The sequence below is a fragment of the Pleuronectes platessa genome, chromosome 2, assembly GCF_947347685.1.
Source record: "Pleuronectes platessa chromosome 2, fPlePla1.1, whole genome shotgun sequence".
Taxonomy (NCBI): domain Eukaryota; kingdom Metazoa; phylum Chordata; class Actinopteri; order Pleuronectiformes; family Pleuronectidae; genus Pleuronectes; species Pleuronectes platessa.
Genome location: NC_070627.1, coordinates 1,286,947 through 1,309,718, shown reverse-complemented (window position 1 = coordinate 1,309,718; position 22,772 = coordinate 1,286,947). Strand labels below are relative to the sequence as shown.

General features: G+C 41.8%; 2 protein-coding genes across 5 annotated transcripts in view; both read right to left on the bottom strand.

Annotated features, from left to right (window-relative positions):
- The window catches only part of LOC128424687 (butyrophilin-like protein 2), a 138,100-nt gene extending 131,136 nt beyond the window's left edge, over nucleotides 1–6,964 (bottom strand). The window contains exons 1-2 of the mRNA XM_053411025.1: nucleotides 6,788–6,964; nucleotides 4,943–5,284 (exon numbers count right to left, since the gene is read on the bottom strand). Of these exons, the coding sequence (XP_053267000.1) occupies nucleotides 4,943–5,284; nucleotides 6,788–6,845 (400 nt within the window). The 5' untranslated portion in view covers nucleotides 6,846–6,964. The remainder of the gene's footprint in view (nucleotides 1–4,942; nucleotides 5,285–6,787) is intronic.
- LOC128424700 (butyrophilin subfamily 3 member A2) overlaps nucleotides 1–22,772 on the bottom strand; it is a 108,103-nt gene that overhangs the window by 72,880 nt on the left and 12,451 nt on the right. For 3 of the 4 annotated variants that reach the window (XM_053411053.1, XM_053411044.1, XM_053411061.1), the window contains 3 exons: nucleotides 22,345–22,623; nucleotides 11,272–11,339; nucleotides 2,451–2,661 (listed from right to left, as the gene is read on the bottom strand). In XM_053411053.1, coding sequence (XP_053267028.1) covers nucleotides 2,451–2,661; nucleotides 11,272–11,339; nucleotides 22,345–22,623 — 558 coding nt within the window. The remainder of the gene's footprint in view (nucleotides 1–2,450; nucleotides 2,662–11,271; nucleotides 11,340–22,344; nucleotides 22,624–22,772) is intronic. The other variant, XM_053411070.1, reaches the window with a different exon arrangement.

The following is a 22,772-nucleotide window of genomic DNA, read 5'->3' as shown; positions in this document are numbered from 1 at the left end:
ACCATGGACAGGTACATATTTGTCAGCATGAGACTTGAGCTCGCCCTGTTTGGAGACACATCGATAGTTGTCGGTCTTGGTCACAGTTGTTTGGAGGATGATGTCATATCTGCCTCCTCTTTCAGTGACCTGAGGTTCTTCAGCAGGAACAATGTTTTTTCACCATCCAGCCAATAGACATCAGGTTTTGAAGACGCACCTCGAACAGAACACTGCAGCTGAACTCCTTCCTTTGTTTCACCAAGTGTTGTGATGTTCGGCTCTGGAGCTGCTCCTGTGAACATGAAGAACAACTTATAAAGAACATTTACAGAGATAAATGTGTTCAAAACTATTTATGACCCGTTTTGTCACATTTCTACTTAAGAAAGTGAAGGACACTTGAATTTGGTGCTAGAGACATCTTCTTGAAATTAAACATGGATAAACCGGTTTTTGTTCACATGTGCTCTGTGACTGTGAGAGACAGAGTGTTCAAGAGGAAAGAAAACAAAGAAATAAAAGCACAGAATAAAACATCAGATCTCTGCTGTGACAGAACATCATGAGTCACTTCACAAACACAATGTTCAGTGAAGGTTCACAACAGTGAACTGACTCATCAGGACAGAAGCTCAGACACAGTCAACACAATGTTTCTGCTACAACAATTATTATTATCAACAAAATCACATGAAACCTTATTTTAAGATATAAACATTTTCTATTGCTCTAATATGATATTCTATATTGTTTCAGTTTGTCATCAGACTTTAACTGAGTCACTTTATTAGGTCCACCTGTTCAACCTGAACACATCACGACTCCTGTAATGTTCAGTTTCTTTAGTCACAGGTTTTAGATTCAGTCACAGGTTCGATCCCTGAGGTCAGAGGTCAGTGATGCTGTTGAACTGGACTGTGTCATGTTCAGAGCTGTTCCTAATATTCTGACCCCTGGTGTTTCTAAGCAGGGAGGTTAAATGAAAGAGACAGTTCTTAGTGTCATGTGGTCCAGTACAACACCACATGTAACTGGGACCTCAGTAATAAATCACATCACTGAGTTTAAACATGTCTGACAACAGAAGCTGAACTTTAGAAAACTTTGGAGAGTTGATGACGGAGCTGTTGTGTTGAGCTGCAGCAGAATGTGCAGGTGTTCCTAATAAAGTGAACACTGGGTCTCATGAGGACTCAATGAAAAACTCTTTTTATTACTTTTCTATTTCTAAAGATTTTAATTTCTAACAACTGATTCTGTGTCTTCACCCGTTTGAATCCAGTGAAGCAGAAATCTCCTCTATAATAAACTGTATTCATAAAGCTCTCTGTTAACAGGAACCAGTTCAGTTCTAACTGGGTAAACCAAGTGTCACTCTCCAACCAGCTGCTGCTCCAGCTGCAGGACTGATGGGAACCAGAGGATTCCCAGTGGAGGCAGTGGACCAACACCACAGGCCTCTGGTCTCCAGAGAGTCGTCCTCTGGACTGAAAGAGTCACAGACTGTGGATGAAGAGGCTCCGAGTCAGAGCTGAACTTCAGTCTGTTCATGTCCCTGAAGAAGAGATGGAGGAACCAGCTGAGAAGCTACATTCACTTCTTCATGAGACAGAGTTGGACTGTTGAAGAATCTGTGACCTTCAAGTGTGTCATGTGATCAGCCTCTCAGAATCCAACCAGGTGTTTGCAGATGTTTCATAAAGAGTCTGGTGATTGTCAGTGTGGAGGAAAGGTGCAGCTTCAGGAGACACAGCTCACACGTGTGTTTCAGGACTGAAAGGTTTGTGTTCAGCTCCACTTGTCAATGAGCTCAGGTTCTGAGCTCAAACACTTTCTCTGAAACACCAGGACAAACAGCAGTGGACAATCAGAGTGTCACTGTGGATCATGTCCAGCTCATATCGTCCGTCTCCACAGTCCAGAGACGAGGACTCAGGACCTTCCTGCTGCTAAAAGGTGAATTCACACTGAAGCTCATTTATTCCTGTGAATGTGACCAGCAGTGTTTTTACACTTTGTGTTGATTCAGCACAAACACACAATTTATCACCTGGACAGATGTGAGCTGCAGCTGGAGGAGCCTGAACTCACTGACTGTGTGTGTGTGTGTGTGTGTGTGTGTGTGACTGATCTAAACACACAGACGTATAAGAAGTGTAAAAATGTGTTTGATTCATTATCAAACTGTGCAGGTCAGTTGTCAGCTGGTATCTGTCCTTCACATGTGACCCAGGACACATCGACCTTCACACTGATGAAACAACTTGTGTCCATGACCTCTGAACATGGTCCTGGTGATCAGATCTCAGGAAGCACTGATGACGTATCTGGATGCGTTCAGACCTGAACTTTGAGTCTCTGCCACAATATCAGCTGTGATTGGCTCCAGTCAGCTTGTGACCCTCTGAAGATGAGCTGTATAGATGATGAATGGAAGAATGTACAAGTAGAAATTCAACTAAACTCACCAGGGACAGGTACATATGTCTCAGCATAAGTCTGGTGGTGGATCTCCTCCTGAGTGGAGACACAGCGATAGAGGTCGGTCTTGGTCACAGTCGTTTGGAGGATGATGTTGTATCTGCCTCCTCTTTCAGAGACCTGAGGTTCTTCAGCAGGAACAATGTCTCCAGCTCTGTTCTGCCACTGAACATCAGGTTTTGGAAACGCACCAAGAACCTCACACTGCAGCAGAACTCCGTCTCCTGTTTCACCAAGTATCTTGACGACAGGTTTTGGAGCTGCTCCTAAATAATGAAGAATAAAAACATAGAAATGCACAGATTAAGCATCACATATAGATCCCTGCTCTAACAGGACATGATTTGTCAAAGTACTTTCCTTTTTTAAAACAAATATTTGGTGGTCAATAGATTTTATGACCTGTTTTCTGTCACATTTCTTCCTTGAAAATCGAAGGACACTTACATTTTGTGGGGCTTCTTGTAAATTAACATGATTGATCATTAAAAGCTTGATTAAAGTAAAATTTAAAACAGAACTTCTAAATTAAACTTAATTAGTTTTACATGTCATTACGTGTTAACAGTGAACTGACTGGAGGTAATGGAGTGTGGAAATTTGTGTTCACTTTTTCAAATGTCAGATCTAAGTACTGGTCCCATGTCAGTTTTTTTTACTAAAATCTGCTTAAAACTGAGATATCAAGTGTTTGTGATAAACCTGCTGCTTCATTAACATTAACTGATACATAAATAAATATAAATACATATAAATGTCTGTAAACAATGAGTATTTAATTTTGTAAAGTATCAGGAATAAAACCAACAGCACATACAGGTGGGGGCAGAAGATCCGTGACGTCATCAGGACCCGACTCACCTGGGATGTTCTCATCACTTCGGTCTTTTAACCTCAAGAGGATTGGAGGTTGCAGGCGACCCGAGATTAACACGTGACTCTGAACCAGTCGCTGTTAGAAACGTTTTCCTGTTGAATCCACACGTTTCATATCTCGTTGGAAACATCACGTGTTCATGAACGAACGAGGGAGGAGTCCACAGGGAACGTTCACGACACGACACCGGCAGCGTGTTACTTTACGGCAGCGGACAGTGAGGAGCTAACATGCTAACGCGCGTCACCGCAGTTCAAACCCGTCTAACGGAGGAACACGTGACGTCAGAGACAAAGTGGAAACATTTGACCGCAGAAAAGAACTCAGATTAAATCCACCTGGTTGCATCTGGACCGGAAGTGACACAATCCCCTGAATAAAGTGATAATTTCTCTGGTTCAGTTTTAACGCTGCTCCTCAAACTTCACGAACAACCACAGCTCCGCCCATTTTACAGACTCCATCAAAGATTCAACCAATCGTGTTCAGTATGTCTGACATCAGGACCCGCCCACCTACACAACAACCAATCAGCGTCTCTCTACGATCTAAAGTGACGAGGATAACGAACCTGTTAACTCCAGCAGCCAATCAGAGGACAGCAACCTCACAGGGGCTCCCGGCATGTTTGAGTGACAGCTGCTTCATCCAATAGAAAGCCAGCACCGTGAACCCACTCCGAGGAGGTGTCCGGTCAATGCACCTGTGTGACCATATATGGAAGTGAGTGCAGCCTGACTTCCGGTGGCAGAGAGACACAGAAACTCGTTTATCATCCAAACTCACGTGATTCAATCAGATTAAACATGTTAAACTTGATCTAAATATCAACAACTTCTTCTTTATCGACAACTTTAAATTTAACAAACATTTCCTGCGTCAGAAAACACGTTTATCTCCTTAATCTGTTCACTTTGGAGAAGTGTAATGAAGTTCTGTGTCCACCTGATGGACGGGCTCGGTACTGCACTCTGTCAAACAGCTCAGAGCCACTTGAGGCCTTCAACATGAAACTTGGTGCAGATGTAGAAGACGAGTGGAGGCAGAGATCCTGAGAGTTTCAGCCTGATAACTCCCATCACCTCTGATTGGTCCGCTTTCAAACAGGAAGTCAAGACAACACCAGGAGGAAACAGGTATTTTCTGCAGTGTCATCGTTCGGCACATCGAGCGTCTCAGAGCCGTGAGAAACATCAACGCACACGATGAAACCTCGGAGACGTTACTTTACACTGACGCAGAGGAAACGCATCAGCTGCTCCTGCTGCGGGTTTGAATCCCAGTTTAAAATGGGAAAGTGTAAAGAGACACGTGTGCACGTGTGAAAAATGTGCCCTAAGAGGTTAAGATAGGATCTAAAAGATAAGAAGAAAACACCATGATGTCAGAGTCTCTGTGTGATGTCATCAATCTGACAAAACACGTGACTATGGAAACTTATTCATAAACAGACGTTTAACATGGAAAACTAAATAGAATGAAAACAGTGTTGAGTTTAAACCAGTTTACAGATGAGACTGGTTTGTGTCCGTTCTGGACAAAGAGTCAGGAAACGCCTCAGACTGTAAATCATCTTTTCAACAGTTTTATAGAAAAACTCACCGACGACGAGTTCAATGTTCGATCGTCTCTCTGGAACAAGAAGTGGAAATAAACAGGTGTAGTTTCCACTGTCAGTCAACTTGGTGTCTCTGATGACTATGGAGGCGTTACCCTCGTCCAGATGTTCTGGGAAATGAAAGACGCGACCTCTGAACTGCTCGTCCTGACGTGAATCTCCCTTATCGTAAACTTTTCCCTTATCGTACATGAACACCTCCTTCATGTCCTTCTTGTCCTTGTCCTTCCAGTCGAAGAGCTCCTGCCTGATGTTCTTGTTGCTGAAGGAACATGGTAAAATGACATCATCCCCTTCTTTCACCACCACTTCGATGGGGGCTGCACCTGGAACACACACACGTGCACATCAGTGAGTTCACATGCACGTGATCAGGTTTAAAAGAAAGACAGAAAATACATCAACACATGTTCACCACAGTCAAACAGCAGTTTAGAGATGAGTCACATTTCTCCTCCACCACTGCTCTGATTGGACGGATCTCTCTGCTTCTGCTTCCTGCCTCAATATCCCAGAATCCTGCTGTTCTGACCAGACGCTGGGATTTGTCCTTGTCCCTCATGTGTATTGATGCTGAGTGGAAACGATGCCCCCTGGTGGGGAGAACAGACAGAGTGTGGAACCAGGAAAGTGGATTAATATCATCACTAAACTTTAGAAGTTTGTTTTGAAGACGTTGATCCCTGAAGCTTCCCCACAGAACATTTTGTTGGAGGTTTTATTTGTGTCTCTCTCTGGTTTCTGCTCATTTGAGACCAAATTCTCCAAAAACCCTGAAGACCACCTTGTGTTCAGTAGGTTCTACTGCCCCCTAGTGGCGAAACATAAATGAATGAATGAACACTTGAGCTCTTCAGTGGAAATGAAACCACGTGAAGTGACTTGGAGATAAGATCCACCTGTTACCATGTTTACAGTCTCACTGGTGCCAGTGACGCCCACGTTCATACACCAGGATGTTACTGCACCAGTAAGAAACTAAAACGCGTGGGAAGAAGGAAACGGTTTCTTCAGAACTAGATAAACGTGTTCAGGCAGGTTTACATTTAATCAGAAATTCAAGAGAAGAAGTTTCTGAAGAACAGAGATACAGACACGTGAGTTCAAATGAATAAGAATGAAATTAATTAAAGGGATAGTTCACCCAGAAATGAAAACCCCCTCTTTATCTGCTCAGCACTATGAGGGAGGGGGGGTAAAGGACATTGATAGTAAATCTCATTATCACTGAATGACACATACACTGAGCAGAGTTTCCTTCCACTTATCTTCACCTGATGAAAAGAGCCTCCATGGATTTTAGAACATGACCAACACGTATGTAGCAGAGGAGCCGGATGACGTCATCACATTTTGAATCTGCTTTCATCTGATCCTCCAGGAAAAGTACAAACCTCCTGAAGTACAGAAACTGAGTATTTGTACTTCGTTACTTCACATCTCTGTGATCCACGCACTGACAACAGGATGGAGACACCGCCCTGCACGTGCACGAGCACAAGTGCATGTGCACACACTCTGTCTGTCTCCCTCACAAACACACACACACATACACACACACACACACACACACATGCATGTCTCTCTATAGTTGTGAGGACACTCGTTGGCATAATGTATTCCCTAACCCAAACCTTAACCATCACAACTAAACCCTCAAACTCTATAACCTCAACATGAACCAAGAGTTAATCAGTCCTTTAAAGGTGAGTCAGTGACACACACACACACACACACACACACACACACAATCTGCCACTCTCTCTCTCTGACACCCACACACACATACACCCCCCCCCCCCCCCCCCCCCCCCCGTTTCTTTTCTCACCGGTTCCATCGCTTCTTCTCCACAGACTCAGGAAACTCACGAGCAGAAGAAGCTTCATCGTTGTCCGAGTTCAGTTGTGACGTATTGACCGTGGCTGTGACGTCACTGACTGCTTCACTCGCTGCTCTCTCTCTCTCTCTCTCTCTGTCTCTCTCATCTCTAACTCTTTCACTTATATCCTCTTCCGCAGCTGCAGCATGACGTCACAAGCCTTCACAATAAAACAACTCGGCACGATGACTCATGATATACTTACTGTATATTGTTTTTAAATATTTTATATTTGTCTTCGTCTTTTATTTAATCTTCACAGTATTTTTTCTAATTTCATTTGTATTTTTTTATTCCATTTTTCTTCGTATTTTAAACTTGTATCTTTAGTGTTTTCAAATGTAATTTAATTTGATAATTTGTAGCTTTTTACGTGTTGTTCATAAGGCTTTTATTTTGTAAAGGACAAGTTGTACTAAAACGTCTGTACCAATAAAGTTTGATTGATAATGATTGATCAGCCCTTCAGCACATATCTGTACATGACGTCTACATAGATGTGTCTATAGACATGTGAGTGTTGAGCATCACATTACACAGGTGTACCTAATAAAGTGGACACTGCTTCACTATCCACAGGAAACACGTGATGTGCTGAAACTGATGTGATCCTCAGACTGTGTGTGTGTGTGTGTGTGTGTGTGTGTGTGTGTGTGTGTGTGTGCACGTGAATAAAGTGAGTCACTGTTCAGTGCAAAGTTTAATTCCCTCTGATTAAGAAAAATAAAACAGGGTTGTTGAAAAAATAAATGTTAGTTTCCCGGCAGCAGGGGGCGCCACATCACTGAGAATAAAACAAACCTTCAGAAATGATTTGTACAGAAAACAGATCAAAGGAAAAATTAACTCATGGACATTGTGACTCATTTAAAATTTTAATCAAAGTTTAATTCCATCTGATAAAGAAAATAAAACAGGGTTGTTGATAGTTCACGTAACAAGTAGACGTCACTTCTGTTTCATTCACTATTATAAACAATATTTAACACGTTAACACACTGTTCTATTCTTTTACCTCTTTTACTCTGAGACAAACATTTACAGTTAAAGTCGTAGAGGTCGAGTGATTCTGGAAAATAAAAACATGGGAGAGTTCGACCAAAACACTGAAATCACTTTAGTTTCTTCAAAGTTTGAACAGAAACGTCCAAAACAGTCTCAACACACAGTTTGATGTTTGTCACGTTTTATTCAAAGTGTTGAACAGAAATAATGAAGCAGCCTGAAATCCTCAGAATCATCAGGTAACAACATGAAGACAAAGTCAGAGTCAGACAGCGACGGGTCAAACATCACAGTGACAACAGGAAGCAGCTGTGACTGGAACTGGACCCGACTCAGCACCTTCACCAATAAACACTGACTCATCACATTTTCACTTTAGCTGCAGAACCTTCACATTGATTGAGAGCAGAGCAGCAGGTCTGAGATCAGTGACGTGTGGTTGAGTCAAAGTTCAGCTGAGAGAAGAACCACAAGCAGAGAGATCCATGAAACAGAGAGGAACATCCTGTGTCTCCTTCAAAATACGTGTCCAGGATGTGATGTCACAGTTTCATTTCAGTTTCTGAAGAAAAGGTCAGAAAATGACTTCATGCATCATTCAACAGTCTCTGCTTCCTATTGGACGATAGATACGACCTGAAGCTTTTATACATATATTGAAAAATCTGCTTATTTACAAGAACCAATCATGTGTCGTCACGTGGTGGAAGTGAGGTCATGATGACATCATCTTTAAATAAACATTGTTGTGTGGTCGTCACTCTGAAGCTTTTCATTCGTGTTTGAGTTGAAGGTAAATTCTTGTTGAACCAATGAAAAGGAGCTTTGGAGAAGTTCACTTCCTGTTTCCTGTGTCACCTGGTCAGCGGCTGCATGAAGCAGGTGTGAACGACTCATTGTTGCTTTGGGAAAGTTTCACTGTAAATAACAACACACAGTAAACAACTACACACAGTATTTAACTACTAAATCAATGACTGGCAAAAACAAAAAGGATGACCTATACTGCCATCAGCCACCAGGGGGCAATAAATAGTTAAAACAGTCATGTTCGTCTTTATTTACAGTCGATGATAAATACCAACAGAAATCTTTGTGTTTCTGTCAAGACTCTAAACATCAGATGAAGAATTGTTTGTGTTGTCGTCTTCTCGTCATCATTGTGTTGATTTAATAAGTTAAATAAACTTACTTTCTTCAGGTGGTACTGCAGTGGGAGACTTCTTTATAAACTTAAAGTAAACAACAACACCGACAAGAAGAGTCAAAATGGCACCAACAACAACACCAACAGCAACACCAACCCAACCAGGAACCGTCCCTCCAGCGTCTGAAAGAGAGGACAGAAGACAGTGTCACTTCCTGTGGAGCAGACTGGACGTCACAACCTTCACACAGAACTAAAGGTTCACATGTGAAGTGATGAGCAGATAGAAACACCAGAGGGATGAAGGTCTCCAGGCTCAGTGACGTGAGCCTCCATCTTCTGCTCACGTTCCTCCTGCTCCGCTTTGTTGGGATTTTAAATTTTGTCTGTGTGTCTCTGCAATAGAACTGAACTCTAAACAAACTAAAGGGGGGGGGGCACATAGTGACTTTTATAACCTTTGCTCTTTGGTGTTAATCTTGAAGTTGTTAGAATGTGTGTGCGTCTCATCACTGGTCAGTCTCACACATGTCTTGATAAGAGCCGCTGTCTGTTGTGGGAACTGTAAATCTGTGCATACAATAAACTTTACTTTAACTTGTTCTCATACCTAACTTTTCATATTAAACCATAACTCCTCAGCTTTAATCAACATCACATACATGAATGCACTGTGCTTATAAGAAAACTATGACATATGCCTTAGAAAGAATTCTGACTGCTCATGCTCACTGAAGACTCACAAGGCTTTTTCTCAAAACACAAAATCGCACTGTCATGATATGAAGATTTTCCCAGCAGTGGTGGAAGGAGGGGCTAAACTGGGAGCGGCTCCTCGTCATTTCCTGGTTCCAGTACCAAGAGGATGGTTCTACGCCTGCTCACCATCAAGGAAGACTTCCCCTCGTTATTGACCAATCCTGTTCTACCTACTGTTATAAATATTACAACCACGTCCTTGTGACTCTTGACTGTGCGGTGCTGCTAGAGGGGGGGGCTGTGCGTTGGGTGACCATTGCTTTGCTGAACTTTTCATAGCTTTTCATTGCTTCTTAATAAATACTTGATTGAACCAAACCGAGACGGCTCTGCTCATATTTGGGATCAAAGAACACGTGACAGCTGCTCGGCTCAGACTCTGTTAATAATCCATCCTGGTGTAATTCTTCTGTTTCAGCTCAAACACTCACCAGAGATCTACGTGGAGTCTGGGTTTGACTTCAGGGAAATGTTACACATCTTTTATTTTGCTGTGACACAACAGACACGGTCACGATTTGTGAATTTGAATTCATCGTTCTGATTCCACAGAGATTCTCTCATCAGCTTACATCAACATACGACAGTTACCAGCTGATGACTCATCACCTGAGTTTAATGTAAACAAGATGGAAAAATAAAGTTTTTTCAAGATTAAAAAGTAAAACACCTAAAATGATAAAATCTGTAGCATCGTATGTTAAACTGTCTCAGGTTGTTTAAAACTAGCAGAGTAACATCGGACATGATGATGTCATAATCAGACTCTGCTCATTAGTATGTAAAATATGAATCAATGATTTTATGAACAACACATTTAAACACCGTTATATAAATACTGTCTTTTCTGAATAAGGTCACAGTCTGAATATTGTCCACGTAAACTTAGTCACTGTTCAGTTTCTGTTCAGTCTCAATATTGTTAACATTTAGAAAATAAATGGACATTGAAACTTTCTAAAAGTATCAGTGACGGCACGGTGGTCCAGCGGTTTGGAGCTGTCTCCTCACAGGAGGAAGGTTGTGGGTTCTAACCTGTGAAGTGATCAGCAGTTTGTTCTCCCTGTGTCAGTGGGTTCTCTCTGGTTCCTCCACCTTCCTCCCATAGAGACATGAGGCTGTGTTTTACTGGTTGATCTAAATCACTGGGTGGTGTGAATGATGCTGGTTTGTCTCTGTCTGTGAAGCTCAGTGTTTGACTGACAGGTGACCCCCCCCCCCCCCACCCCACCCCCCCTCCAGCCTGCGTCTCTCAGAAGATGAGTGGTGTAGATGATGGATGATTAAAAGCAGAGATATAAAGAAACTCACCAGGGACAGGTACATATGTCTCAGTATATATCTGGTGGTTGATCTCCTCCTGAGTGGAGACACAGCGATAGTGGTCGGTCTTGGTCACAGTCGTTTGGAGGATGATGTCATATCTGCCTCCTCTTTCAGAGACCTGAGGTTCTTCAGCAGGAACAATGTCTCCATCACCATCCTGCCAATGAACTTTAGGTTTTGGAGACGCACCGCTAACAGAACACTGCAGCTGAACTCCTTCCTTTGTTTCACCAAGTATCTTGATGTGCGGCTCTGGAGCTGCTCCTGTGAACATGAAGAAAAACTAATAAAGAACATTTAAAGAGTTAAACATCTGATAAATATCAGGATCTTTCTGATCTGTTTGTTAATGTGGGAGACAGAGTGTTAAAGAGGAAATAAAACAAAGAAATAAAAGCACAGAATAAAACATCAGATCTCTGCTGTGACAGAACATCATGAGTCACAACACAAACGAGTCACTTTATTAGGTCCACCTGTTCAACCTGAACACATCACGACTCCTGTAAGGTCCAGTTTCTTTAGTCACAGGTTTTAGATTCAGTCACAGGTTCGATCCCTGAGGTCAGAGGTCAGTGATGCTGTTGAACTGGACTGTGTCATGTTCAGAGCTGTTCCTAATATTCTGATCCCTGGTGTTTCTAAGCAGGGAGGTTAAATGAAAGAGACAGTTCTTAGTGTCATGTGGTCCAGTACAACACCACATGTAACTGGGAGCTCAGTAATAATCACATCACTGAGTTTAAACATGTCTGACAACAGAAGCTGAACTTTAGAAACTTTGTAGAGTTGATGACGGAGCTGTTGTGTTGAGCTGCAGCAGAATGTGCAGGTGTTCCTAATAAAGTGAACACTGGGTCTCATGAGGACTCAATGAAAAACTCTTTCTTCTTCAACTGGAGACTTTTCTTTCATCTGAAGGATTTTTATTACTTTTCTATTTCTAAAGATTTTAATTTCTAACAACTGATTCTGTGGCTTCACCCGTTTGAATCCACTGAAGCAGAAATCTCCTCTATAATAAACTGTGTTCATTAAGCTCTCTGTTAACAGGAACCAGTTCAGTTCTAACTGGTTAAACCAAGTGTCACTCTCCAACCAGCTGCTGCTCCAGCTGCAGGACTGATGGGAACCAGAGGATTCCCAGTGGAGGCAGTGGACCAACACCACAGGCCTCTGGTCTCCAGAGAGTCGTCCTCTGGACTGAAAGAGTCACAGACTGTGGATGAAGAGGCTCCGAGTCAGAGCTGAACTTCAGTCTGTTCATGTCCCTGAAGAAGAGATGGAGGAACCAGCTGAGAAGCTACATTCACTTCTTCATGAGACCGAGTTGGACTGTTGAAGAATCTGTGACCTTCAAGTGTGTCATGTGATCAGCCTCTCAGAATCAAACCAGGTGTTTGCAGATGTTTCATAAAGAGTCTGGTGATTGTCAGTGTGGAGGAAAGGTGCAGCTTCAGGAGACACAGCTCACACGTGTGTTTCAGGACTGAAAGGTTTGTGTTCAGCTCCACTTGTCAATGAGCTCAGGTTCTGAGCTCAAACATTTTCTCTGAAACACCAGGACAAACAGCAGTGGACAATCAGAGTGTCACTGTGGATCATGTCCAGCTCATATCGTCCGTCTCCACAGTCCAGAGACGAGGACTCAGGACCTTCCTGCTGCTAAAAGGTGAATTCACACTGAAGCTCATTTATTCCTGTGAATGTGACCAGCAGTGTTTTTACACTTTGTGTTGATTCAGCACAAACACACAGTTTATCACCTGGACAGATGTGAGCTGCAGCTGGAGGAGCCTGAACTCACTGACTATGTGTGTGACCTCAGTGACCTCAGTGACCTCATCATCCTCTTCTCTCTGTAGAACTATGAAGGAGTCAAAGAGCCTCAGTGGGAATAAAACCTTCAGTTTCAAACATTTTCAACCTGTTCAGGAGTTTCCATCAAACTTTGAGCCACTGAAACTTTCTATTCAACCTGAAAACATGTAGAAACTCCAAAGAACAATGATCTGGAGATTAAAATACAACTGACCGTTTAGGTGCACAAAGATCTTAGCATGAGTCTGGTGGTTGATCTCCTCCTGAGTGGAGACACAGCGATAGTGGTCGGTCTTGGTCACAGTCGTTTGGAGGATGATGTCATAGCTGCCTCCTCTTTCAGTGACCTGAGGTTCTTCAGCAGGAACAATGTCTCCAGCTCTGTTCTGCCACTGAACATCAGGTTTTGGAAACGCACCAAGAACCTCACACTGTAGCAGAGCCCAGTCAGTTGTTTCATTAAGATTTGTGACAGATGGTTTTGGAGCAGCTCCTGTAAATCAGAATCAGAATTATTTTATTGGCCAAGTATATTTTCACATACAGGAAATTGACTTGGTGTGGTTGGTGCATAAGACATAAAACAACAATATATACAAGTAGACAAACCATTAACTGAATACTGACAAAACAGCAAATAGCTAAAAATTAAAATAAGAAACCAATATTTCATGAAATAGAACAATAAGTTATTTTTGCACTGAGGTACTAAGGTGCAGTGTTTGGAATTAGGATAACAGTATAAAAAAACACATATTTTAAAAGGATTAAAGTGATTTTGTTTCTATGCTTGATTTTATGGTTTCACCAGAACAAAGATAATTTAAAAGATGCACTGTGTTCATCAGTTACATGTTCAGACTGATTAACAAACAGGTCAGTTGATCTGATTCTGTTGATAATCTGTTTTCATGTGGGGTCGAACAAATCAGTTAATTTAGAATCAGTTTAAAAAACATATTTTGTAACAATTATAGTTCATTGACTTGTTGGATTAAAGTCAAGATATTAAATTCTTCCATTTTGTGTCAGGGATAATTGATCGATCATAAAAATGATAGTTGTGACTTAAACATTGACTCTTACATTTTGTGAGGCAACAAAAATAAACTCATGAACTTATCATTAAATGTGTTAATTGTTGTTACATGAAAACAAATATAAAGACATAAATTCTTCAATGAACCATGATTTTAACAGTGAGAAATTGTTTATTGATCCGTCAGATTTAAAAACTGATCTCTACATTTAGGGAATTCCTCTCGTCTCATCTGGTGAATTATCTGAATCATGTTTTATTTTTAATGAAGCAAATATTACAAACAACGCGGTTCATGTTGTTGTCACGTGATGTCTCCTCGTGATCTCCTCTGGAACCTTCGACTCACCTGGGATGTTCTCATCACTTCGGTCTTTTAACCTCAAGAGGATTGGAGGTTGCAGGCGACCCGAGATTAACACGTGACTCTGAACCAGTCGCTGTTAGAAACGTTTTCCTGTTGAATCCACACGTTTCATATCTCGTTGGAAACATCACGTGTTCATGAACGAACGAGGGAGGAGTCCACAGGGAACGTTCACGACACGACACCGGCAGCGCGTTACTTTACGGCAGCGGAGAGTGAGGAGCTAACATGCTAACGCGCGTCACCGCAGTTCAAACACGTCTCACGGAGGAACAAGTGACGTCAGAGACAAAGTGGAAACATGTGACCGCAGAAAAGAACTCAGATTAAATCCACCTGGTTTCATCTGGACCGGAAGTGACACAATCCCCTGAATAAAGTGATCATTTCTCTGGTTCAGTTTTAACGCTGCTCCTCAAACTTCACGAACAACTACAGCTCCGCCCATTTTACAGACTCTATCAAAGATTCAACCAATCGTGTCCAGTATCTCTGACATCAGGACCCGCCCACCTGCACAACAACCAATCAGCGTCTATCTACGATCTAAAGTGACGAGGATAACGAACCTTTTAACTCCAGCAGCCAATCAGAGGACAGCAGCCTCACAGGAGCTCCCGGCGTGTTTGAGTGACAGCTGCTTCATCCAATAGAAAGTCAGCACCGTGAAACCACTCCGAGGAAGTGTCCGGTCAATGTACCTGTGTGACCATATATGGAAGTGAGTGCAGCCTGACTTCCGGTGGCAGAGAGACACAGAAACTCGTTTTATCATCCAAACTCACGTGATTCAATCAGATTAAACTTGATCTAAATATCAACAACTTCTTCTTTATTGACAACTTTAACTTTAACGAACATTTCCTGCGTCAGAAAACACGTTTATCTTCTTAATCTGTTCACTTTGGAGAAGTGTAATGAAGCTCTATGTCCACCTGATGGACGGGCTCGGTACTGCACTCTGTCAAACAGCTCAGAGCCACTTGAGGCCTTCAACATGAAACTTGGTGCAGATGTAGAAGACGAGTGGAGGCAGAGATCCTGAGAGTTTCAGCCTGATAACTCCCATCACCTCTGATTGGTCCGCTTTCAAACAGGAAGTCAAAGCAACACCAGAAGGAAACAGGTATTTTCTGCAGTGTCATCGTTCGGCACATCGAGCGTCTCAGAGCCGTGAGAAACATCAACGCACACGATGAAACCTCGGAGACGTTACTTTACACTGACGCAGAGGAAACACATCAGCTGCTCCTGCTGCGGGTTTGAATCCCAGTTTAAAATGGGAAAGTGTAAAGAGACACGTGTGCACGTGTGAAAAATGTGCCCTAAGAGGTTAAGATAGGATCTAAAAGATAAGAAGAAAACACCATGATGTCAGAGTCTCTGTGTGATGTCATCAATCTGACAAAACACTATGACTATGGAATCTTATTGATAAACAGACATTTAACATGTAAAACTAAACAGAATAAAAACAGTGTTGAGTTTAAACCAGTTTACAGATGAGACTGGTTTGTGTCCGTTCTGGACAAAGAGTCAGGAAACGCCTCAGACTGTAAATCATCTTTTCAACAGTTTTATAGAAAAACTCACCGACGACGAGTTCAATGTTCGATCGTCTCTCTGGAACAAGAAGTGGAAATAAACAGGTGTAGTTTCCACTGTCAGTCAACTTGGTGGCTCTGATGACTATGGAGGCGTTACCCACATCCAGATGTTCTGGGAAATGAAAGACGCGACCTCTGAACTGCTCGTCTTGACGTGAATCTCCCTCATTGTATAGTTTTCCCTTATCGTACATGAACACCCCCTGGTCTTTGTCCTTCTCGTCCTTCTTGTCCTTATTCCAGTCAAAGAGAACCTGCCTGATGTTCCTGTTGCTGAAGGAACATGGTAACATGACATCATCCCCTTCTTTCACTTTGATGGGGGCTGCACCTGGAACACACACACGTGCACATCAGTGAGTTCACATGCACGTGATCAGGTTTAAAAGAAAGACAGAAAACACATCAACACGTGTTCACACAGTCAAACAGCAGTTTAGAGACGAGTCACATTTCTCCTCCACCATTGCTCTGATTGGACGGATCTCTCTGCTTCTGCTTCCTGCCTCAATATCCCAGAATCCTGCTGTTCTGACCAGACGCTGGGATTGGTCCATGTCCCTCATGAGTATTGATGCTGAGTGGAAACAATTCCCCCTGGTGGGGAGAACAGACAGAGTGTGGAGCCAGGAAAGTGGATTAATATCATCACCAAACTATAGAAGTTTGTCTTGAAGACGTTGATCCCTGAAGCTTCCCCACAGAACCTTTTGTTGGAGGTTTTATTTGTGTCTCTCTGGTTTCTGCTCATTTGAGACCAAATTCTCCAAAAACCCTGAAGACCACCTTGTGTTCAGTTGGTTCTACTGCCCCCTAGTGGCGAAACATGAATGAATGAACACCTGAGCTCTTCAGTGGAAATGAAACCACGTGAAGTGACTTGGAGATAAGATCCACCTGTTACCACCTTTTACAGTCTCACTGGTGCCAGTGACGCCCACGTTCATACACCAGGTTTCTTCAGAACTAGATAAACGTGTTCAGGCAGTTTTACATTTAATCAGAAATTCAAGAGAAGAAGAAGAAGAAAATTCTGAAGAACAGAGATACAGACACGTGAGCTCAAATGAATAAGAATGAAATGAATTAAAGGGATAGTTCACCCAGAAATGAAAATCCCCTCTTTATCTGCTCAGCACTATGAGGGAAGGGGGGGGGGGGGGGGGGGGGGGGTAAAGGACATTGATAGTAAATCTCATTATCTGAATGACACATACACTGAGCAGAGTTTCCTTCCACTTATCTTCACCTGATGAAAAGAGCCTCCATGGATTTTAGAACATGACCAACACGTATGTAGCAGAGGAGCCGGATGACGTCATCACATGTTGAATCTGCTTTCATCTGAGCCACCAAGAAAAGTACAAACCTCCTGAAGTACAGGAACTGAGTATTTGTACTTCGTTACTTCACATCTCTGTGATCCACGCACTGACAACAGGATGGAGACACCGCCCTGCACGTGCACGTGCAGGAGCACAAGTGCATGTGCACACACTCTGTCTGTCTCCCTCACAAACACACACACACATGCATGTCTCTCTATAGTTGTGAGGACACTCGTTGGTATAATGTATTCCCTAACCCAAACCTTAACCATCACAACTAAACCCTCAAACTCTATAACCTCAACATGAACCTGAACCAAGAGTTAATCAGTCCTTTGAAGGTGAGTCAGTGACACACACACACACACACACACACACACACACACACACACACACACACACACACACTCTGCCACTCTCCCTCTGACACCCCCTCACACACACACACAGACATACACACACCCTCTGTCACTCTCTCTCTCTGACACCCACACACACCTTCACACAGACACACACACACACACACGCACTCTCTCTCTTCGTTTCTTTTCTCACCGGTTCCATCGCTTCTTCTCCACAGACTCAGGAAACTCACGAGCAGAAGAAGCTTCATCGTTGCCCGAGTCCAGTTGTGACGTGTTGACCGTGACTGTGACGTCACTGACTGCTTGACTCGCTTCTTTCTCTCTCTCTCTCTCTCTCTCTCTCTCTCTCTCTCTCTCTGACTCTCTCTCTCTGTCTCTCATCTCCAACTCTCTCACTTATATCCTCTTCCGCAGCTGCAGCATGACGTCACAGCCCTTCACAATAAAACCATCGGAACTATGACTCATGAATACTTACTGTATATTGTTTTTAAATATTTTATATTTGTTTTATTATTTATTCTTCATCACAGTATTTTTCCTCATTTCATTTGTATTTTTTTATTCAATTTTTCTTCGTATTTTAAACTTTTATCTTCCGTGTTTATTAAATATGATTTACAGTTTGTCTCCATTGCTTTGGCTCATTTCACAAAACAGAAATGACATTCTCAAAACAACACGTGCAAACCTCCAAACCACTGGGCACTTGTTCACAACAGATTGGAATATCTCATTCCTTTAATCAAATTGCAATTGTATTAGAACATCCTTGCAAATGGTTATGTTCAATTGCCTTCAGTTAGCCCAATTACCAATTGAATATATCTTGCTGGTCTAAACTGACTGTCACTTCTCAGTCAAGTGGTTGTTCTCTGCAGAACATGTTGGCATCATTTCATTGTTTACATCATCACCTGCACAATAGTTCACTCCACTGTCAAAATCCTACAGGCACATAATACCATGAAAAACATCATGGTATATACTGTAATAAGGATATCTTTGATCATCAGCTTAATTTTCAGGTGCAACTAGAACTTTAGTAATCAAGGTTGAGTTTCACACATCTGATCACCAGTCACACAGGAAGTTTACAGTTTGTCTCAATTGCTTTGGCTCATTTCACAAAACAGAAATGACATTCTCAGAGCTCTAAATGCAATTGGCAAAATAGCCCATATGGTTCAGCACAACTACATAGATCACCTTCAAAAGGTCACATCTCACTATGCCAAATTTGAGTTTTGATGTGCTTATTCTTGGACAGTATATTGTGCTGTACACATTTTCTGTTACTGTAAGCATGATGTATGGCAATTACTTTAACAATTTCCATTGCAGTATGAGTTCAATAAAGTATTTAATGTGAAACCTTGAATAAATCTTTTTTCTGTTTGATACACATAATATTCTGGAAAGAAAACATCTACTGTAACCATTCAGTGACCATTCAAGGACTGAGCCAAGATTGAAATGTGCACATGAAGGATGTTTCTATGGTCCACTGCCATACTGACAAAACATCTAAACATTTTGACCTGTAGTGTGTAAACAATGCCAAAGGGACTTTTCATTTTGGGGGCACTGACTATTTATATGAGAAAATGATTTGGTTTTGAAACTTGAGTTAACTGTTTTGGGTGAGATATGACCTTTTGAAGGTGATCTATGTAGTAGTGCTGAACCATATGGGCTATTTTGCCAATTGCACTTAGAGCTCTGAGAACGTCATTTCTGTTTCGTGAAATGATCCAAAGCGATGGAGGAAAACTGTAATTTGAGAATTTTTGTTTTTTACGTATTGTTCAGATGGCTTTTATTTTGTAAAGGACAAGTTGTAATAAAACGTCTGTACCAATAAAAAATTGATTGATTGATAATGATTGATCAGCCCTTCAGCACATATCTGTACATTACGTCTACATACATGTGTCTTTATAGACATGTGAGGATTGAGCATCACATTACACAGGTGTACCTAATAAAGTGGACACTGCTTCACTATCCACAGGAAACACATTTTGTGCTGAAAGAAAAACTGATGTGATCCTCACACTGTGTGTGTGTGTGTGTGTGTGTGACTAAAGTGAGTCACTGTTCAGTGCAAAGTTTAATTCCTTCTGATTAAGAAAATAAAACAGGGTTGTTGAAAAAAAATTGTATGTTAGTCTCCCGGCAGCAGAGGGCGACACATCACTAAGAATAAAACAAACCTTCAGAAACGATTTGTACAGAAAACAGATCAAAGGAAAAATGAACTCATGGACATTGTGACTCATTTCTAATTTTAATCAAAGTTTAATTCCGTCTGATAAAGAAAATAAAACAGGGTTGTTGATAGTTCACGTAACAACTAGACGTCACTTCTGTCTCATTTACTATCATAAACAATATTTAACACATTAACACACTTTTCTTTTCTTTAACCTCTTTTACTCTGAGACAAACATTTACAGTTACAGTCGTAGAGGTCGAGTGATTCTGGAAAATAAAACATGGGAGAGTTCGACCAAAACACTGAAATCACTTTAGTTTCTTCACAGTTTGAACAGAAACGTCCAAAACAGTCTCAACACACAGTTTGATGTTTGTCACGTTTTATTCAAAGTGTTGAACAGAAATAATGAAGCAGCCTGAAATCCTCAGAATCATCAGGTAACAACATGAAGACAAAGTCAGAGTCAGACAGCGACGGGTCAAACATCACAGTGACAACAGGAAGCAGCTGTGACTGGAACTGGACCCGACTCAGCACCTTCACCAATAAACACCGACTCATCACATTTTCACTTTAGCTGCAGAACATTCACATTGATTGAGAGCAGAGCAGCAGGTCTGAGATCAGTGACGTGTGGTTGAGTCAAAGTTCAGCTGAGAGAAGAACCACAAGCAGAGAGATCATGAAACAGAGGAACATCCTGTGTCTCCTTCAAAATAAGTGTCCAGGATGTGATGTCACAGTTTCATTTCAGTTTCTGAAGAAAAGGTCAGAAAATGACTTCATGCATCATTCAACAGTCTCTGCTTCCTATTGGACGATAGATACGACCTGAAGCTTTTATACATATATTGAAAAATCTGATTATTTACAAGAACCAATCATGTGTCGTCACGTGGTGGAAGTGATGTCATGATGACATCATCATCTTTAAATAAACAGCGTTGTGTGGTCGTCACTCTGAAGCTTTTCATTCGTGTTTGAGTCGCAGGTAAATACTTGTTGACCAATGAAAAGGAGCTTTGGAGAAGTTCACTTCCTGTTTCCTGTGTCACCTGGTCAGCGGCAGAACAGACACAGAACAGACACACTAGCTTCAGCAGCTTACCTCACAGATCATGTGACAGAGTGATGAGGGCGGAGCAGATGGACGCTACAGAGACGGATCCATATCGATCTGAGTCGGACTTTTAACCAAAGGCCCGTTTGCTGCTTGATCTGCAGCAAGAAAAAACGAGACAGGAAATAAACTCCAGTACGAAGAACACACAGAGTTTACAACTACAAACTGCATATAACAATAAATAACTACACACTGTATATAACAACACCATCAGTGACTGTATATAGGGACGATCAATGACTGGAAATCAAAAAGGCATGACCTATACTGCCATCAGCCACCAGGGGGCGATATAGATTTTTAACAGTCATGTTTGTCTTTATTTACAGTCGATGATAAATACCAATATAAATCTTTGTGTCTCTGTCAAGACTCTAAACATCAGATAAAGAATTGTTTGTGTTGTCGTCTGCTCATCATCATTGTGTTGATTTAATACATGAATTAAACTTACCTGAATTACATGGTACTGCTGAGTGTGTTTTCTTTTTTAGCACAAAGTAAACAACAAGACCGACAACAACACCACTGACAACAACACCAACAGCAGCAACCCAAACAGGAACCGTCCCTCCAGCGTCTGAAAGAGAGGACAGAAGACAGCGTCACTTCCTGTGGAGCAGACTGGACGTCACAACCTTCACCTGTTGGAGTTTTCACATCAACATACGACAGTTACCAGCTCATGATGACTCATCACCTGAGTTTAATGTAAACAAGATGGAAAAATAAAGTTTTTTCAAGATTAAGAAAGTAAAACACCTAAAATGATCAAATCTGTAGCATCGTATGTTAAACTGTCTCAGGTTGTTTAAAACTAGCAGAGTAACGTCGGACATGATGATGTTATAATCAGACTCTGCTCATTAGAATGTAAAATATGAATCAATGGTTTTATCAACAACTCATTTAAACGTTATATAAAAACTGTCTTTTCTGAATAAGGTCACAGTCTGAATATTGTCCATGTAAACTTAGTCACTGTTCAGTTTCTGTTCAGTCTCAATATTTGTTAACATTTAGAAAATAAATGGACATTAAAACTTTCTAAAAGTATCAGTGACGGCACGGTGGTCCAGCGGTTTGGAGCTGTCTCCTCACAGGAGGAAGGTTGTGGATTCTAACCTGTGAAGTGATCAGCAGTTTGTTCTCCCTGTGTCAGTGGGTTCTCTCTGGTTCCTCCACCTTCCTCCCATAGAGACATGAGGCTGTGTTCTACTGGTTGATCTAAATCACTGGTGGGTGAGAACAATGCTGGTTTGTCTCTGTCTGTGAAGCTCAGTGTTTGACTGACAGGTGACCCCCCCCCCCCCCCCTCCCTCCCTCCAGCCTGCGACTCTCAGAAGATGAGTGGTGAAGATGATGGATGATTAAAAGCAGAAATATAAAGAAACTCACCAGGGACAGGTACATATGTCTCAGTATATATCTGGTGGTTGATCTCCTCCTGAGTGGAGACACAGCGATAGTGGTCAGTCTTGGTCACAGTCGTTTGGAGGATGATGTCATATCTGCCTCCTCTTTCAGTGACCTGAGGTTCTTCAGCAGGAACAAGGTCTCCAGCTCTGTTCTGCCACTGAACATCAGGTTTTGGAGACGCACCATAAACTTCACACTGTAGCTGAACTCCTTCCTTTGTTTCACCAAGTATCATGATCACCGGTTTTGGAGCTGCTCCTGTGAACATGAAGAAGAACTTATAAAGAACATTTACAGAGTTAAACATCTGATAAATATCAGGATCTTTCTGTTCTGTGAATGTGGGAGACAGAGCGGTGAAGAGGAAAGAAAACAAAGAGAGAAATAAAAGCACAGAATAAAACATC